General features: G+C 36.7%; 1 protein-coding gene across 2 annotated transcripts in view; it reads left to right on the forward strand.

Annotated features, from left to right (window-relative positions):
- Positions 1-19,907, forward strand: part of SPAG6 (sperm associated antigen 6) — a 59,340-nt gene that overhangs the window by 20,770 nt on the left and 18,663 nt on the right. For both annotated transcript variants that reach the window (XM_002750092.6, XM_017974102.4), the window contains exons 5-8: positions 9,850-10,055; positions 10,918-11,091; positions 12,199-12,351; positions 14,806-14,997. In XM_002750092.6, coding sequence (XP_002750138.3) covers positions 9,850-10,055; positions 10,918-11,091; positions 12,199-12,351; positions 14,806-14,997 — 725 coding nt within the window. The remainder of the gene's footprint in view (positions 1-9,849; positions 10,056-10,917; positions 11,092-12,198; positions 12,352-14,805; positions 14,998-19,907) is intronic.

Below are 19,907 nucleotides of genomic sequence, written 5' to 3' on the forward strand. Positions count from 1 at the left end.
TCTCTAAGTTATCCATTCTTGTTATCATTTCCTCGAATCTTTTTTTAAGGTTCTTAGTTTCTTTGCATTGATTTAATACATGATCTTTTAGCTCACAAAAGTTTCTCATTATCCATCTTCTGAAGTCTAATTCCGTCATTTCGTCACAGTCATTCTCCGTCCAGCTTTGTTCCCTTGTTGGGGAGGAGTTTTGGTCCTTTCTAGGAGGCGAGGTGTTCTGGTTTCGGGTGTTTTCCTCCTTTTTGCGCTGGTTTCTTCCCATCTTTGTGGATTTGTCCGCTGGTCGTCTGCGTAGTTGCTGACTTTTCGATTGGGTCTCTGAGTGGACACCCAGAGTGTTGATGATGAAGTATTTCTGTTGCTTGGTTTTCCTTCTACCAGTCTAGCTCCTTCGCTGTATGACTGCTGAGGTTCGCTCCAGACCCTGCTTGTCTGGGGTGCACCTCTAGCTGCTGTGGCATAGCGAGGGATGCTACCCGTTTCTTTTTCTGCTATCTTTGTCCCAGGATGATGCCTGCCTAATGTCAGTCTTTTGGATATAGAGGGGTCAGGGAGCTGCTTGAGGAGACAGTTTGTACTTTATAGGGGCTTAATTGCTGAGCTGTGAGCTCTGTTGTTCATTCAGGGCTGTTAGGCTGCTATGTTTGTTTCTGCTGCAACAGAGCTCATTAAAAAAACCCTTTTTTTTTTCTCAAATGCTCTGTGTTGAGGGGTTTGGGCTTTATTTTTGGATGTCCGTTGAGGTCCTGCCCAGCTAGGACGCAGACTAGCCACTGTTTGCCTGCCGAGGCTCCGCCCTGCTGTCGTGAGGCTCGCCCTGGCTCCGCTGTTCTGCTGTGTTCTCTGCCACGCCCTGCAGCGGAGTCTCTCTGTTGTAGCGGGTTGCCTCGGCAACGGCAGTCTGCGTCAGCAGTGGGCGTGTATCTCAGTAGGGACGGGTTGCCTCGGCAACGGCTGGCTGCGACAGCAATGGGCGTGTATCTCAGTTGGGGCGGGTTGCCTCGGTAATGGTGGACGCCCCTCCCCCACAGAGCGTCTCGGGCTGTCTGCACGGGGCTTGTTTGAAATCGCGGTTTTGTTCGTCCCACTAGGCCACCCCTAACACTCTGTCCCTGCAATCCCCTGGGCTGGCCCACTGTCCAAGTCTAGCTCAGTCTCAAGTCCAGCCCTCTCATGTCTCCGGTTGCTGGTTCAACAGGGCACCCGGACAAGCGCGCCCTGTGGGGAGCGCTGGGCAGGGCCGGCCGCTGCCACCTCGGCTGCCGGCTTTGCCAGGCGGAGGTTCTGCCTGGCGTCCCGTGTCTCCTCTTCACTTGGGAATTTCCCCGTTCCGTGGGCAACAAAGATCAGTCTGGAAATGCAGCTCAGACTCACCTCTCCGCGGACACAACGAGAGCTCCAATCCTGGGTTGTTCTCACAGCGCCATCTTGAGTCCCCCCCCTTATTTATTTAAAAAATTATTTTGTATATTAACTAAAAAGTTATTAAGTATTTTGGGGGTTCTAGTACAGATCTCTCTCTCTTTCTTTTTTTTAAACAGAGTCTGACTCTATTGCCCAGGCTGTAGTGCAGTGGTGCAGTCTTAGCTTCTTGCAATCTCCGCCTCTTGAGTTCAAGTGATTCTCCTGCCTCAGCCTCCCAAGTAGCTGGGATTGCAGATGTGTGCCACCACACCTGGCTAATTTTTGCAGTTTTAGTAGAGATGAGGTTTCACCATGTTGCCCAGGGTAGTCTTGAACTCCTTACCTCAGGTGATACGACCACTTTTGCCTCCCAAAGTTCTGGGGTTGCAGGAGTGAGCCACTGGGTCTGGTCACAAGTACAGATTTCTTACATGCACATATTGCATAGTGGTGAAGTCTGGGCAGGTTTTTTTTTTTTTAAGCAAAATGCAAAATTATAGGTAGAATGAAACCACAACTATGGTTGCAAATGCTGTATAAAGCAGGTGGAAAACAAATGAAACAACTTCTATATTCAAAAAGCATTACTTTGTAAAGATATAATTCCAGTTATTTTATTTTCTTCTTAACAAGGACACTCCAGACCCTTGCTGTTCATCTTGGTCTCAGCTGTTAAAAGTCTAATGCTAAATTAGTGGTGGGGATGGGAGCTAAAATGACTTAGAATTTCCTCAGCCTATTGTTTTTCAAGGCTATAGCCAAGTCTTTTCTTCCCTCACTTTGTGTTTGTCTGGTCTACACTTCTTGAGTTTTTCTTTCCATGTTTTGAAGCTGCTTTTTACTTGAGTCCTCTGAGAGCAGCCTTTTTTCCCAGCTGATTCTAATTTCTTACTAAGGCCCTATTAACTCCAGATCAATGGCTTATTTGACTGACTTGACTTTTTAAAGGAGCCAGAATTATTTCGGCTTTAAAGCAAATGTATGTATGTATGTTAACCCTTAAGCTCTCAAACACTCAACCCATGTGTTAGGGTTAAACTAATGGCTCTGATGACTGGGTGGAGGGAAGTGAGATGGAAATGGTGAGTAGGAAAAATGACATTTGTGTATGTGGGAGAAATAAAAATCACACGAGCCTTTTACATAGTAATATGCAAATTCTCTGTTCATGCTTTTCTCACTTCCACCTGCAATTGGAAATGTCACTCTCTCAGCTGAGGATGATAGCTCTAGTGAGTCACTGTTGCCTATAGAGGGATGTTGTCCCGCAGATGTGTCGGTGTAGAACAAAGCTTTTTGTGGTAGCAGCCTCCATGATGCCTATCTCCTCTTATTCACATCCTTGTGTAGTCCCCTCCCCCATTGCACCAATGCACTATAGCAGAGGCAATGCTATGCCACGTCCAGACATTTCAGTCTTTTATAATCTTGGGTCTTCTCTTTTGAATCACTTTGGTCCTCCCTTTTGAATCACTCGCTTTGGGGGAAGCCTCATCATGAGGAACTATGTAGAGGCCCATAGGGCATGGAACGGAAGATTCCCTTTAATCCACCCACAAGTGTGCCTGGACACACATCCTCAATTGACTGCAGCCCCAATTGACTTCTTGATTATAGCCTAGTGATAGGTCTTGGGCCTGAACCCGACAGCTAAGCCACTCCTAGTTCTTAACCTGCAGAAACTACGAGACAATAAATGTTTGCTGTTTTAAGCTGCTAAATTCGGTGTGATGTTACATAGCAGTAGACAACTAAACCAGTTGCAAACTGGGTTAGACCAAAACCTAAAAAGATTTTTCTATTTTTTTGAGACAGGGTCTTGCTCTGTTGCCCAGGATGAGTACAGCTCACTGCAGCCTCGACCTCTTGGGCTCAAGCAATCCTCCCACCTCAGCCTCCTGAGTAGCTGAGACTATAGGCATATGCCACCATGTCCAGCTAAGTTTTTATTTTTTTTGTAGAGACAGGGCCTTGCTATGTTTCCCAGGTTGGTCTTGAACTCCTGGATGCAAGCAATCCTACCACCTTGACCTCCCAAAGTGCTGGGACTACAGGAGTCACTGCTCTTGGCCAATAGATTTCTTTTACTTTGGAAGTGCTAATACCAAAATCATACCGAAGTTACCAGTAAGTAGACAGCTTTGGTAATTGTAGCAACATACTTGTTATAATTTTACCTAATCATGAGAAATTTGGTTGAATGAGATGAGGAATTATTATTAACATAATGTTAATATCATATAAGTGGCAGCCAATTTTAAATGTGGGTTTCTTGCTTATTTATTTATTTATTTATTTATTTTGAGACAGGGTCTTGCTCTTTTGCCCAGCCTGAAGTGCAGTGATGTGATCTTGGCTCATGGAAACTTCTGCCTCCAAGTAGCTGGAACTACAGGTGCTTGCCACCATGCCTGGCTAAATTTTGTATTTTTTGTAGAGACAGGGTTTTGACCTGTTGCCCAAGCTGATTTTTAACTGCTGGCTTTAAGCAATCTGCCTACCTCAGCCCCCCTACTGCTATGATTACAGACATGAGCCACTGTACCCAGGCAAAATGTGGTTTTGTTGTTCTTTTAACCTGCTTTATTTCAAAAAAGTTTTGAAGTGATATAGCTGTATAATTTTATGGCAAAACCCAGCCCACCTTCAAACTGATTAATAGGGCCACCTAACTGCAAAGAGATGATTAATAATTTATGGCTTTCTTGTATTTTTCAGTGAAACAAAATATAACCTTTGTAGGGCTTAGAAATAGTTAAACGCAGTGTTTAAAAAAAATTAAAAAGCAAGAAAGTTTCAAGAGAGTTTCAGAGGAGGTTTTAATTAGTGTGCTGGGTACATATATTTTTTTTCTTCTTGGAGAACTTCCTCATTTTGAATTCTTTTTATGAGTCCTCATGATCACTTGTTTGCTCAAATTCTTCTGTCCCACATCTCCATTATGAGCTGAAAAATTAGTTGAGTATCATATATTTAGAGTAATACTTTTTGTGAATCAATTTTCAGGTTTTTATTAATTTCTTAGAATTCTCTGAATTTTCTTATATAACCAAAATAGTGGTTCTTCCTCTGTGACCCCAAACATGACTTCAAAAATTAAAAGTAGAAAGAACATCATCTTCCCTTACCCAGAAAGCTCTCCACAGGCAGTTTTAGAGGATGTAAGATTTAAGCCTGTGGTTATAAAATGGTGATTCCGGCTGTAGCAGGCCCACAGAGGGATGTGTTTTATTTGGCCAGCACTATGTTGTCTCACACAGTATTCTTTAAAAAAAAAAAAAAGAGTTGCCAACACTTAAAAGCCAGGCAATTTCACATTAGAGAAAAAAAAGGTCTCAGTAGTAGGCCTATATTCCTACATGGCAACACTGGCCGAAGCTAAGTAACTGCTCCCCTTTGTAGATGGTGCCTAGACTTTTGTACTTCACTTCTGCTCTCCCACTCCCTGACCGTTTTTTTTTTTTTTTTTTTTTTTTTTTTCCCCAAACATCCTCTGTCTTCATTTATTTTAGTTACTTTCCTGGGCCCTGTGGGCATTTGCACTGACCATTTCTGATCTAAACAGACAACTAGCCATGACATAATTGAGAGAGGCTGAAGTCACTGGGGCACTATTAAAGCAAGATCACTTTTGTCTGATTTACCTAGTAACAGCCATACTAATGCTATGCTGAGGGGCATTCCTGTTGGCTCCCTTCCCTTCGAGTCAACATAGAGTCATTTCTAGTGTTCAATTCATGCAGCATTAGATAGTACTAATATTATGAATTTTGTTGTTCTTAAATCTCCTCCTAATTTATGTTTTCTTTCTGTTTTAAACTTAAACCTAAAGTCATGCTGAGGTTTTTGATTATTCTAAGTTGAAGATTTTGATCCACTTAAATTGTAACACTTCCCATGCCTGTTACTGACAGATCACTGCAAGGGTAGCCCTTAGTCAGGAAAAAAAATCAAAGAAACCAAAAACCCAGGTTCCAAAAACAGTGCAGAATGAAATTCTTAAGAAAATGCAACTGTGTGAGAAGCAAAGTCTTGTCACCCCAAGTTTTTACATGTTATTACTGATCAAAAAATTGTATGCACATAAGGCCCATAAATGTTGTTGGAAAGAATTATGGAAAAACTGAGAGAGGCAGAGAAGTGTGAAAAGATGACGCTCCCTCCTCCCATGTCACAGTCCCACAGAGGAGGCTGCCTCAATTTTCCACTCAAAACGGGCTATTCCTAAGCCAAATAAAACCAGTTATTCCCTTACAAGAAACAGCTAATCATCAAATTTGGTGACTGTACATTTAGTTGTCTACATATGCAATAAACAACTTTAATTATTATTTGTGAATAAGGAAGGTGCTATTGGATAATTTCTTCTGACAGTTTGCAGTAAAAAAAAAAAAAAGGTTAAAAGTAAATAACCCCTAACATTTAAAAAACATAATATTTTAATTTTAGTAAGGGTATGAATTAAGGCAGCAGGATAAGTGTGAAAAAGTAAATGAATATTATTTCTAGTATATATTAGTAATTCTTTGAAGAAAAAGAATTGCATACTCTTTTCATATAATTTATTTAAAAACAATAGTGATAGAGGCGGGATGAAATAGCCTGTTGGATGTGTAATATATATGATGTGCATTATTTAGTTGTGCCTTATTAAAGAAGAAATATATTCCACCATCTTTTAAAATAAGAAACTTTCTTCTATATTAAAAAATAAGCTAAAAATTTTATATTTGTCTTTCCTTTGTAATAATAACATTTGTACAGTTAGGCCCTGCAGTAGCTATATTAGAGAGACATGCTTGTATTTCTTTATTTAAAAAAATCACATTGAATAAAATTTGGCAAACAGAGAAAAAATATACCACCCATAGTACCATCAACCCAGTATAAATGCCGTTGGTCTGTTGGTATAACATGTAGCCTTTTCTCTTTGCATTTGTAGACATAGTTATGACCTCTTTTTAATCTTGTTTGTTATATAACAGTATAGGATATATCACATGTTATTGTATAATAGAAGATATATGTTAAAATTTCTTTAAAAGATTTACCTAAAATTTGAAATGAGGCAATGATATTTTCAGGGACTGAAGATAAATTTCTTGGCACACTGCTCTTTTTGGTCACCCTTTTATGAGCATCTAAGTCAGTACATATAAATCTTTGATTTCATAAGTGTGATCACAGAACATCTAAAAACTCATTTCTACATTTGAGTTTAAAATGATCTTCATGAGAGTTCTCCTATGGGAAGTGATTTTTAGGTGTGCACAGTTTTGTATGTGTTTTGGTTGCTACTGCTTTTTTTTTTTTTTTTTTTTTTTTGAGTAGAAAATATAGAAAAAAAGAAAAGAGGAGAAGGAAGTAAGGTTGGAAGTACTTCCTGAAATGACACTTCTGTATACATTTTCCTTGAATACTCCACAGACCTGATTCCTGGCTCTGCTCTGTACTTGTAGTGGTCTGTTCATGTATTCACTCTGAGCAGGGTTTTCTAGCACAGAATAATGTTTTACTTTATTTCCCTTCCCCAAGATCTGGCCAAGTGTGCAACAAGCACATAGTAAGCACCTAATGAACACTCAGTGAGTGAAGGAGGAGAGAAAAACTATGTAAAGACACCAAGCTTAAGAATTATATCAGGATGTTTTTAGCTGTAAGTTATAGAATGTAAATTACAAGTGGCTTAAGCAATGAGGACATTTTTAAAATTCACATGACACAAAGTTCAGAGTAAGGGCAGTTCCAAAGCTGGTTTTACAGCTGAACAGTGTCATGGAGTACCCAGATGTTTTTCATTTTTGTACTCAGCCATCCTCAGCATATTGGTGATTTCTTCCGTTAGAATTGCAAGATGGATGTAGGAGTTCCAGATGTTATTTGCAGACATGACCATGTCCAACAAAGAAGAGACGGTATTTTCTGCTGTGTATCTCAGTTTATTACAGAGCTTTCACAGTTGCTCCCAGCTGACTTCTGCTGAGGTCTAGGATTGGCTCACAAGCCTTTGCCCAAGCTGACGATGGCTATTGGGTAGACACCAACAGTGGCTGGCATAGAAACACCAGAGGAAACAATAATGGGAAAAGAGTAGTGACAGAGGCAGAATGAAATAGCCTGTTGGATGTGTAATATGTAGGGTCTATATTACTTAGGCCTATTGTATTCTTAGTTGTATATACACTCACTGATATTTAATATTATTATATGTTTGAAGCTAGGAGAACACTACTATTTCTAAGTAAAAAGTGTGCTACTCAAGAGCAGTAGAACCATATACATTTGGGGATGTAAACTGTATGAATTTGCAAGAACAAAATTGCTAGGCTTACTTCAGTTCCTTGGAAACTTCATTGCCTTCATGACAAATCTTTTTCCATTGCCAGCCCCAGCCTTCCCCACATTTAACACTGCTACTGTGGAGAGAATAGAAAACAGCCTAGGATGAGATTGAGTAACAAGTTGGAAGAACACAATTTGCTTTCTTATTAACATTATGGTATTCTAAGGAAGAAGGATATTGCATTCAAGAATTACTCAAGGAACAGGTCAAATGAATTGGAGTTATAAAGACAGATAATATATATTTTTTAAAAAGTATCTTGAGTTTTTATTAATAGTACTTTTAAACAGTTGTAGTTTGCTACATATTCTTTACTCTTAGAAACTGGACATAAAAATGAAAATACATGAGTAAATGAACTAATACTTACACTTTCTCAAAATATTCAGCTATATATATATTTTTTTCCAGGTGTGCTTAAATAGGAACATATAAATGATTACTATATGACACCTGTATAATTTGGATTGAGTCAGATTCTTAAGTAGCATGTTAATAATTATCAGAAAATATGAGATTTTATTTAGAAAGTACATGTAATATAACATTTTATACTTTTTTCCCCATTTCCTTTGGATGAGTATGGGGGTGTTTGGGGGAAGAGAAACAGTGATCACCTCTGTCACCTGCTGTCTTCATGGTCTTCAGTCTATTGCAGTAGCGTCCCAGAGGCTGTTTTTAAGGAACCTGGGTTATATTTCTATTGATACTGCAGTCTGTTGGCTATTGTCTTCTTTTCAAAAAACAAGACAAAACATATTCCTCTCATCTACCTTGGGTTCTGGAGATTACATAAGAACTTCCCATAGTATACCATATTGTACACCAAATTTTAAAAATTGAAACATACCTTTGCTAATGAATGTAGTGTTAATTTGCAGAAGTGTGTCATTGGCACCGAGTTGAATGAGCCTGTCACTTAATAGCCTTCCATTAATACTTGTTTAATGAAAGAATGAATTGTTTGTACAATATTGGGACTTCTAAGATAATTATGATAATTTAAGGAAAGTAAATATTGGACACTATCCTGTATTTGCTAATGTTTTCTTTTAGAAGATGTGATATTACCAATACTTTGAAAAATCAAACACGGTATTATCTTCAAATTAAAGACTTTAAGTGATATGCTAAATAGAGATCTTAGCTTGACAGTTAAGATATCTATATATAACTAAGGCACTACACATCTGGGAAAATAAGAACATAATTTGAAAGGAAGAGATTCCAGAAATGGGTGTCTGTAATTCAGTAAGAGGGGCCGTGAATACAATGTGAGTAGAATCTGTAACCGTATGTAGTGCTTTATGCTTCTCAAAAGGCAGTTTTTTCATAGATATTATATAGGTCTGTTTGCCTGTCTCTCATTATCTGTAATTTAAAATGTGCTATTTTTGTAGCTCTTATTCTTGGACATACAAGTGAATCAACATGTGTATTCAAAAGATATATACTTGATTTCTGACATGAGTTAGATAAATTTACATTAACATTTATATATAGAAGTATATTGATCAGTAGTAGATCTCATTTTTGAAAGTATTTTTATATATGCAATCAAAAGGCAGCTTTCAATTTTGTGTAAGTTTTTAAAAAATCTTTTAAAAGTACTACAAAATAAAATGAATTTAAAAATCGACATTATTGGCACAAGATTCATGTTAATGTTTACTCATGTAAATAGCACAAAATACTGCCTAATTAGTGTGGTTGGTAAATTTTTGGTACTTTAATTTTCTCTGTTATTGTAAACCATGCACAAAATGCTTGTCTATTGAGAAGTGCAGAATTGTCAGAGCTTAAACAGCTGACATCTGCTTACTCTCTTAAAAAAAAAAAAAAAAAGAATAACAAGCCATTTCAGCCTAATCTACCTCAAATGTGTTCATGTAAATGGAGGTCCATCTATTGACCTGTATTCTTTTCAGCTCAGGATTGGTCCACATGGTTTATGGAACCAGGAAGCCTGATTTGAAATGCAGATGTCGAGAGAGTGAAGTACACCCTCCCCTTTTTTCTTTGCTGTATCTGTCAGGGTGAAAAATGGCTTGCACAAGGGTCAGTCACCCATACTCACTTAATTACTTTTCTTGGACCCACAGAACTGTCACAAGCTGTGGTGGATGCGGGAGCTGTTCCTCTTTTAGTACTCTGTATCCAGGAGCCAGAAATTGCTTTGAAAAGGATTGCTGCTTCCGCCCTCAGTGATATAGCAAAGCATTCTCCAGAGTTAGCACAGACAGTAGTGGATGCAGGAGCTGTTGCTCACTTAGCCCAGATGATCCTGAACCCTGATGCTAAATTGAAGGTATTTGAAAATAAGGTTGAAAAACACATCAATCTTCTCATAATATAAGAGAATAAAAATGTGAACATACGAATATTTTGCATTTAAAAATAATTAGTAAATTATCTCTGAAGATAGATATGAATATATGATGCATTTTGTCTCATTATGTGAAAATAATACTGTAAGATTAGATAACAAAGATGTGATTGGGGAAATTATGTACAGTGTTGAAGACAAGAAGTAACATCGGTGTTAACATTAATAATTAAAGCACAGAATCAGATAATGATCAAATCTCTGGTTTGGAAAAGACCTAAAGTTTTTTTAACCTACCACTATAATACTGTTTCTTATAGAAATTGCCGTATTTATGTTACCTTTTTTTATAGCTTTCTAAAATATGATTTTTAGTTAACAGTCACCAATTATACTTTTATATTCTAATAGTTATATCCTATAATGTTTTAAAATTGTTAATGTTAACCAAGCAATAGAAAGTTCTTTGAAATGGTATCATTTCAGCATCATGTCAAAGGTATTGTTCTGCTTGATGATTTTTGTACTAAATGATCATATGTCTCATAAATTAGCAACCTTAGTACTACATAATTAAGAAATGATATTCTTACAGAGGTCATGTTATTTAATTAACTTGAATAGAGTTTTAAAATATTGAGAACTAATTTGGAAATTAGGAAATTTTAAAAACTTGGATATAAGACTACAGTGTGAAAGTCTCAAGACTCAGAAATCTTAGGTTGTGTTAGGTCTATACATTTTTTTCCTTTTATAAAGGAATTTGAATATATACAAAACTGTTTACATCTGAACTCTGTAGTGGATGCTATATAGTGTTTTGTTTTGTTTTTTGGCTTCACAGCATCAGGTCCTTTCAGCTCTCAGTCAGGTTGCGAAACATTCCGTGGATCTGGCAGAAATGGTTGTTGAAGCAGAGATTTTTCCAGTTGTACTTACCTGTCTGAAGGACAAGGATGAATACGTGAAGAAAAATGCTTCTACTTTAATTAGAGAGATTGCAAAACATACACCTGAGGTGAAAAGAAACTTCAAAACACAATAATATGTAGTAGTTAGTTTTAGTTTTTAAGTAAAACATGAATTTGTTTATAGGGCCTAAGGGTTGTGGCACATGATCTAGTTAGGTCAGGATTTCTTGTCTTCTGCACTTGCTGATGTTTTGGACTGGGTAGTTCTTTGTTGTGGGGAGCTGGTCCTGCACATTGTAGGATGGATGTTTAGCAGCATCCGTGGCCTCACCCACTAGATGCCAAAAGTACCCTTCCCTGACAAGTAGTGACAATCAAGAATGTCTTCATACTTTGCCATATGTTCCCCAGGGAGCAAAACTGCCACCAGTTGAGAACACTGGGTTATGTTAGCAGAGTTTGAGCTTGAAATCTCAGTTTCTAGTCATTTCCAGCTTTCCATTTCTAGATTGTAAGGACTATGGAATTTTGTCATCCTTACGATTTTATGTCAGCTGGGAGTAGTGAGAACACTCTTATAGCTCCAGGTTGGGAGAAATCACAAAGGTCCCCTGGCCTACTGTGACCACTCCAATAGCTGCTCTTACGTGGTGATTTCCTGCTCTGAGTTCTTAGATGGGAAAGAAATAGAGACAACGCAAACCTGTGTTGATTCTGAAGTATCTTTTTTCTGTGCATGTTTTGACTAATCAGTTTTCATTTCATTAAACTTTAAGTCCTCATTCCTTATTTCCGCTAACATCTTTATTTGGTTGAGATTTTTCAAAATTGAAGTGCACTCAGCTAGTAATTATTACTGGGGGAACAATTAGGTTAGAATATTTCAAGTCTGACATTGTCTTTCAGCATTCAGTGATTAATCTGCTTCATACTCACCCATTGTGATTGGGAGTTTCAGTAGTAGTTATGAACTAGCCCTAGGCTTAGTGTCTAGGTGAGGAATTTTGACATCCATTATAATAGGGATAAAAGTGCATTTGAACTAGCAGTATTATTGTACTTGTATATTTGTTTAATAAATATAATGATTTCACTAAATGGTATTTCAATTTCACCAGTTGTTTTTAGTTTCCAAATAGAGTGTAGCAATATTAAACTGTATTTAAAGACCATCATAGGGTCCTCGTTATCTAACTCTTGTTCCCATCTCTTAGCTTTCACAGCTGGTAGTTAATGCAGGAGGGGTTGCTGCTGTGATTGACTGTATTGGCTCCTGCAAAGGGAACACACGGCTGCCTGGCATCATGATGCTTGGTTACATAGCAGCTCATTCTGAGAACCTAGCAATGGCGGTCATCATTTCTAAGGTTTGTTCTTGCTTCATTTTCTTCTAGTTACAGTAAGAAATTCTAAGACAGAATTACAGATTAATGTTGTCCCACAGAATACAAAATATAACTAACTGGAGCAAAAAAATTACCTGAAAAAATTTTGATTGTTTCAATGCTTATTAGCAAGTTTCCCAAAGCAATCACTGAGGTAAGGTTTAGGTTATGGGAAGTTTAAAGTTTTACTCAGTATTTCTTATCAACAAAATATGAACTATTTTGAGCATAGTATTATCTGAATTTAAATATTGTTTATTTGTATCTTGAAGGTTTAATTGTACATATCTACAACATGTGAAGCTTACTTTTGTTACAAACACCTATTCGTAAATGTCATGCCCAGTAGTCATTTTCAGTATTCTGGGAGGTCTATATACCCCTCCCTTCCTGTGACTTGAGTAGGAGATGACAATGGCTAAGACATCCCTTTTTATCCACTTTCTCTCCTTCAGCTTTTATGAACTATTTCTCCTCTTAGATTTAGGCAATTCAGAGTACCTGTCAGAAAGCAGTGTTTTTGTTTCCTTGCTCTAGGGATTTTGCTTTATCTCAATTGACAACTTTGTAAGAACCCCTCATCTAGTACAGCCCTGGCACATAGTAGGTACTCACAAAATATATGCTAATGCATAAATATTGATCTCTGATGAAGGCTTCAAAGCCTGTATGCTTACAGTGTGTGTGGTGACCCTCTAGGGTGTGGGTTTCTTATCAGCATAGAAAACCTGCTGCTGTATGTTAAACAGAAATGTGGACTTTTTTTATCCCTTACTAATCATCAGAATAAAAAGGGGCCTCAGATCTTTATTTTCTACCTATTTCATGATAATTCTTTGCTTTACTCCCTTTTATCCTGCTCTTTACCTTTTGTTCTTCTATTACCAGAGACTGTGATAGTGACTAGAGCAATAGTGGTGCTTTCTGAAGGTAAGGATGTTACCAGGATTTTGATCCTTGGTTCTTTTGTGGATAGTCATGAAGCTTATGCATGGGAAGAATGAAGAATGAAGAAGCAATTGCTTTTGCTTCCCATATGTCTTCCTGAAACTAACCAGGAGTCTCTCCCCATATTTGGTCCAAGGTTGCTGCTGGCCGCTCCCACCTGGTTTGTTTTTCAGATAATTAGAGATCAAGGTGTTGCTTGCTGAAACTCCAGCAGTTTCAGGCAAGCCACATAGTATGGTGGAACTCTCTCCTTTTCCTGTGTAGTACTATAAAGACTAACAATAATACCTTACATTTAAATAGTAATTTTAAAGCAAATTTGTATTCCTTATTTTATTGGTTGTTCATTACAACTGAGGACAACAAGTCAGAGCTTTGGGGATGGAGTGGAGGCACTGTCTCCTTTTGCCCCTGCTTCTTCAGTCTTGTTACATCCTTGACATGTGGGCTTTCTGGAAAGTTGCTTCATTCTGGAGACAGGTCTGACCTTTAATATTGGCAGACATACATTTTTAGTTGTAGGAAAAAAGCCAATGAAGAAATACACATGATCTCTTCAGGCAATTGGTCTTAATAACCACATTAAAAGCAAAGAATTAAAGCATATATGATAATTCTGGCCTTTGCTATGGCAGTATAACCATGTGATAGTTTTTTGTGGTACTAAATTTAAGATGATTACTGTAATCACAAATTAGTCAGAAAATTACACCTATGCAGAATCTGGAATTAGAATTTGATTTTTAAAAAATTGTTCCCTGGGTATACAAAATGTAATATATTTGAGACTTTTTAGTTAATTCTGTTTTTATTATTTAGATAAAATTGAAGCCAAAGATGCAAAATGTGAGCATGTGCTATCTGTATAACAAAAGTAATCATTGCTGTTTTGACATTCAATCATGTTAAAGTGGACAAAACTATAATTTAAAAGTTGACCATAATGAATGGAAAATTATTTATGTACTGTTTTAGAAAAGATGTTAGTGAATGTATTTCATCAAAAAGGTACTTAGATACGGTAGTTCTTACTGATTTATTTGATTTTGAATCTATAGTAGTTATTTTCTTCTCATGTTTATTATATTTGGTGAAAAGACAATTTCTTTAAAGATTCTAAATTAAATTTTTAACAAAGGAAAATAAAAGATTTAAAAATTCTAAACATTTTTTGTTTGTCACAGTATCATCTGGGTTTGCCTATTTCCTAGTCTGTGACATCTGTTGTTTGGTTAAATACCTCCCTATTTGGGGGGTAAAAGCTAGTAGAGATATTCTTGGTTTAGTTGAATTGTTATAGATAATTAAGGTAATTTAGTTCTAGTCATTTTATTGACTTAATAAATGACAGCCCCTGTGATGTGCTCTTTTATTGAACCGTTTAAGAAAAAAAGGATCAAATGATTTCTTCTCGTGTTTGAGAGACATGGAAGACTCTTTAATCCTGCTCTAGATTCATATCACTTGCTCTTTTGATCCACACTGCAGGGTGTACCCCAGTTGTCAGTCTGCTTGTCAGAAGAACCAGAAGATCATATTAAGGCTGCGGCTGCTTGGGCCTTAGGACAGATTGGAAGACATACTCCTGAACATGCACGGGCTGTTGCAGTCACAAATACTTTGCCAGTTCTGCTCTCTTTGTACATGTCAACAGAAAGTTCTGAGGATCTTCAAGTAAAAGTAAGTGCTTAATTCTGTTTTTATGAAGATTTTGGCTCATTTAAAAAATATGTCCTTTAAAATCTCTTGGTTTTCATCATGGACAATATTGTTTTATTAGTCAAGAAATACAAATTTATCATAATTGAGTTTACCCTTCTTTGAAAATGAGTTACCCTGTCTCTAAAAATCAGCAATATTTGAGAGACAGTTCTCTATGGGCACAAAGTTATTTGTAAAATGAATGGTTATTATGTTCTGCATTCCTGTTGACTCTTCTTATGAAGTAGGAATTGAAGAATAATAGAATTTTGAGTTGGAATTTGCTGGAGAGACCTCTACTTCATTTTACATTTAAAAGTGAAATCCAAAAGAATGTGAAGTACCTTTCAAAGGTATCATACGAATTCAGGGGATATTTTTGAACCCATAATTTACCTCTCTTTTAATTCCAGGGCCACCTGACCTTTTCATTATATGTGTTATATTTGTTTCTTAAAAAAATTGTCTATAAGACTCATTAAATTAAACATTTTAAAATAATGCATTTTTAAAAGGCAGATTTTCTGAAATGATTCACAAAACATAAATATGAAGTAGGATGGATTGTTTAATGATTTTAGAATTTTTTAAAAGAGAAAAAAAATGTTTTCCAGCATAGTTCCTATTAGGAAAACATGTAATTTTTTGAATGCAGTTTGTAAAATTGACTTGGATTGAGGGAAGTGCACAGAAAAACAATAATTTAACATTAGATTAAATTACATTTAAATTTTAATTAAAACAGTAAACTAACAAATAGGAAAACGATTTGGTGAAACTTAACTTTAGATGGGATAATGAGACAGGAAGTTTACTTGGACTACATAGTGAGGGACTCTGAAAGTTAGGTATAGTGAATTATCTATTTGACTTGTAAATTTTATAAAAGTAAATTTATGTATATTTGGTTATGATTGCATATTATTTCTCTGCTAATTCATTGAGGGAAATTGGTTTTTAAGATTTAACATTTTTTCAGTTTTTATAAGGCTTTCTAGACCAACAATAATAGATTTAGAACTTCTCTCATATGTCTTTCACATGTGTATTCTTTGGCAGTGCTTGGTATAGAGAGAAAGACTGACAATATAAGTTATTTTCTAGTTTAACAGGTCTCTTTAACTTTCTGGTGAGAAACCAAAACTCTATTCCCAGCTTTGAGTTGTCCAAGCACAGCTGATATACATGTATACATGCATATAATTTAAACCTATGTATGTAGTCTTCTTTTGACGTCGTATTTCTTTAACCCATTGTCATCACTGTCTTTCTCCTCCTCCTATTCTTCTCTCTTCCTTCCTCTCCTGCCACCCTCCTGAGTTTCCTCTTTAAGTTTTGGCAATAAAGGGATATTTGAGCTAGAGCATAAATCATTAATAGTGGACTCAATAGTAATTTCAGCTTGAGAAACCCTTTCAAATAGTCCCTTAGGTAGGAGTATGTACTTTTTATATACTACTATCTTATATAACTTGGTTTTTAATAAATTATTATGGTATTATGTTGTATACATATCACTGGAGAAAAATAAATTTGAAAACTTCACTTTTTGAAGTAAGATAAATTTCATTTTGTTTAACAAGTGGTATTTTTAGGTTAACTAATAGAAATTAACTTCTTTCTGCCTATATTTAGTACAGTATTACTTTCAGGAAATACGCAGAGTAGTAAGTTAAAATATGGGATCTTTACCAGTCATTATTCTATCAACAATCTTTTCAAGGCTTCAAGCCCATCCAAATATTTTCTTATTGTAGGGAGTTGATCATTCTTTTTTCTTTCCCCACAGTCTCTTGAATTCTGTCAGTTGTTATTTTGAAGGGTGTAGAATAAAAGTCCATTCAAGCCTTTTTGATTTGACATCATCTCAGTAGGGAGAAGTGTATTCAAGAGTGTCAAGAACTGTCTAATGGTATTTCTTATTTGTTACTCTATGGCAGCTTTCAAATTATAGAGCCATGTTGAAGTTCATTTTGTCCCAAAGGCATATCAGCTTCTGTAAGCATTCTCTAATTGGTTTCCATGCAGGAGAACCAATGAGCAGTCTTTCGGAATTTCTTTCATGTTTTCTTTGGAAAAATATCGATTCAGACCCTTTGCTCATTTTAAATTGGGTTACTTATCTTTTTATTATTGAATTGTAAGAGCTCTTTGTATATTCTTGGTGCAAGTTTTTTGTTTGTTTGTTTTTGTTTTTTTGAGATGGAGTCTTGTCTGTTGCTAGGCTGGAGTGCAGTAGTGTGATCTTGGCTTACTGCAACCTCTGCCTCCCAGGTTCAAGCAATTCTCTTGCCTCAGCCTCCCAAGTAGGGGGAGTTCAGGCGGCTAATTTTTGTATTTTTGGTAGAGACAGGGTTTTGCCATCTTGGTCAAGCTAGTCTTGAACTCCTGACCTCAGGTGATCTGCCTACCTCGGCCTCCCAAAGTGCTGGGATTACAGGCGTGAGCCACCACGCCTGGCCCAAGTTCTTATAAAATGTGTGATTTGCAAATATTTTCTCACATTCTGTGGATTTTGTTACTCTTTGCTCCCATGTTATACCAAATATCTTAATAAAAATGAAAAAGAAATTTGTTCTGTTAAGTTTATCTACGTATGTTTTGAAAATATTCAGGCAATCATATCTTCTTTTTTAAATTTTTTTTTTTTTTTTGAGATGGAGTTTCGCTCTTGTTACCCAGGCTGGAGTGCAATGGCGCGATCTCTGCTCACCGCAACCTCCGCCTCCTGGGTTCAGGCAATTCTCCTGCCTCAGCCTCCCAAGTAGCTGGGATTACAGGCACGCACCACCATGCCCAGCTAATTTTTTGTAGTTTTAGTAGAGACAGGGTCTCACCATGTTGACCAGGATGGTCTTGATCGCTTGACCTCGTGATCCACCCGCCTCAGCCTCCCAAAGTGCTGGGAGCAATTATATCTTTATTTGTTTGTATTTAGAGGCATCATATTGAAATGTTTCATCTTAATTTGGCATTTAAATCAGCTCATTCTAGTTATAAAACTATGTTTAAGATATTTAATTATTGTGTTTTTATGGTAATAGTTGTTGCCCATTCATTTTTAGCAGCTTTGAGACATATTTCACATACCATACATTTGATCCATTTAAAGTACACTGTTTAATGGTTTTAGGTATATTTACAGAATTGTGAAACCATCTAATTTTAGAATACTTTTATTCCCCATAAAAGAAATGCTGTACACATTAGCTGTGACTCTGTATCCCTTCTGCCTAGCCCTAGGCAACCATTAATTTACTTTCTGTCTCTATGGATTTGCTTGTTTTGGACACTTCACTTAAATGGAGTCATACAAAATATATAACCTTTTTAGAGACAGGGTTTTTTTCTGTTGCACATACTGGAGTGCAGTGGCACAATCATAGCTCACTGAAGCCTTGAACTCCTGGGGCCAAGTGGTCCTTCTGCCTTAGCTTCCGAAGTAGCTAAGAATACAAGTATGCACTGCTACATATAGCTAATTAATTATTATTATTATTATTTTGGTAGAGACAGGGTTTCACTGTGTTGCCTGGGCTGGTCTTGAACTCCTGGCCTCAAGCAGTCTCTCACTTTGGCTTCCCAAAGCACTGGGATAAGAGGTGTGAGTCAACACACCTGGCCATGTGCCTGGCTTATTTACTACTTAGTCAAAGTTTCACAGTTCGTCCATGTTGTGGCATGTATCAGTATTTTGTTCCTTTCTATTGCCAAATAATATTCTATTATATTAATATGCCACATTTTGTTTATCCATTTTCCAGCTGATGGATACTAGATTATTTCTACTCTTGACTATTATGAATAATGCTGTTAGGAACATTATTGTAACAGGTTTTCATGTGGACGTGTTTTCATTTCTCTTGGGTATGAAATTGCTGAGTCAATGGATAACCCTGTTTAATATCTTGAGAAACTGCCAAACTGTTTTCCAAGGTACTGCCAGCAAGGTACGAAAGGATTCCACTTTTTCCACATCTTTGCCAACTCTTGTTATTATCTTTAATTTTGATTGTGGCTATCTTAGTGGATTTGAATTGGTATCTAATTGTGGTTTTGATTTGCATTTTTCAAATGGCTAATGATGTTGAAAATCTTTTCATATGCTTATTGGCTGTTCATACATCTTTGCAGAGGTATCTATTCAGACCCTTTGCTCATTTTAAACTGGGTTGTTTATCTTTTTATTATTGAGTTATTAGAGTTCTTTGTATATTCTAGATGCATGATCTTATCAGATGTATGATTTATAAGTATTTTCTCACATTCTGTGGGATGTCTTATTATCTTGATGATATTGTCTGCAGCACAAAAGTTTCACATTTTAATGAAAATCAATTTTTGTTGTTGTTGCATGTATTTTTCATGTTGTATCTAAGAAGGCTTTGTCTAACCAAAGGTCATAAAGATTTACTCCTATGTTCCTCTTCATTTTAATAGCTATTACTCTTTGGACCACAATCCTTTCTGAACAAACATAACTTTCTGAAAAATTTTTAAGTAGTTTTCATTACAGATGATTTTATCAGCCTGTTCTCAAACTTCTATGAAGAACTGCCTGAGACTGGGTAATTGATGAAGAAAAGAAGTTTAATTGACTCACAGTTCCACATGCTGTACAGGAAGCATGGATGGGAGGCCTCATGAAACTTAGAACCATGGCAGAAAGCAAAGGGGAGATGAGAATGTCTTCACATGGCAGAGCAGGAGAGAGGGAGCAAAGGAGGAGGTGCTACACACTTTTAAACAAGCAGATCTCATGAGAACTCTGATATGGTTTGGCTCTGTGTCCCCACCCAAATCTCATCTTGAATTATACTCCCATAATTCCCACCTGTTGTAGGAGGGACCCAGTGGGAGATAACTTGAATCATGGGGGTGGGTTTTCC

This window comes from Callithrix jacchus, chromosome 7 (assembly GCF_049354715.1).
Source record: "Callithrix jacchus isolate 240 chromosome 7, calJac240_pri, whole genome shotgun sequence".
In the NCBI taxonomy this organism is placed as follows: domain Eukaryota; kingdom Metazoa; phylum Chordata; class Mammalia; order Primates; family Cebidae; genus Callithrix; species Callithrix jacchus.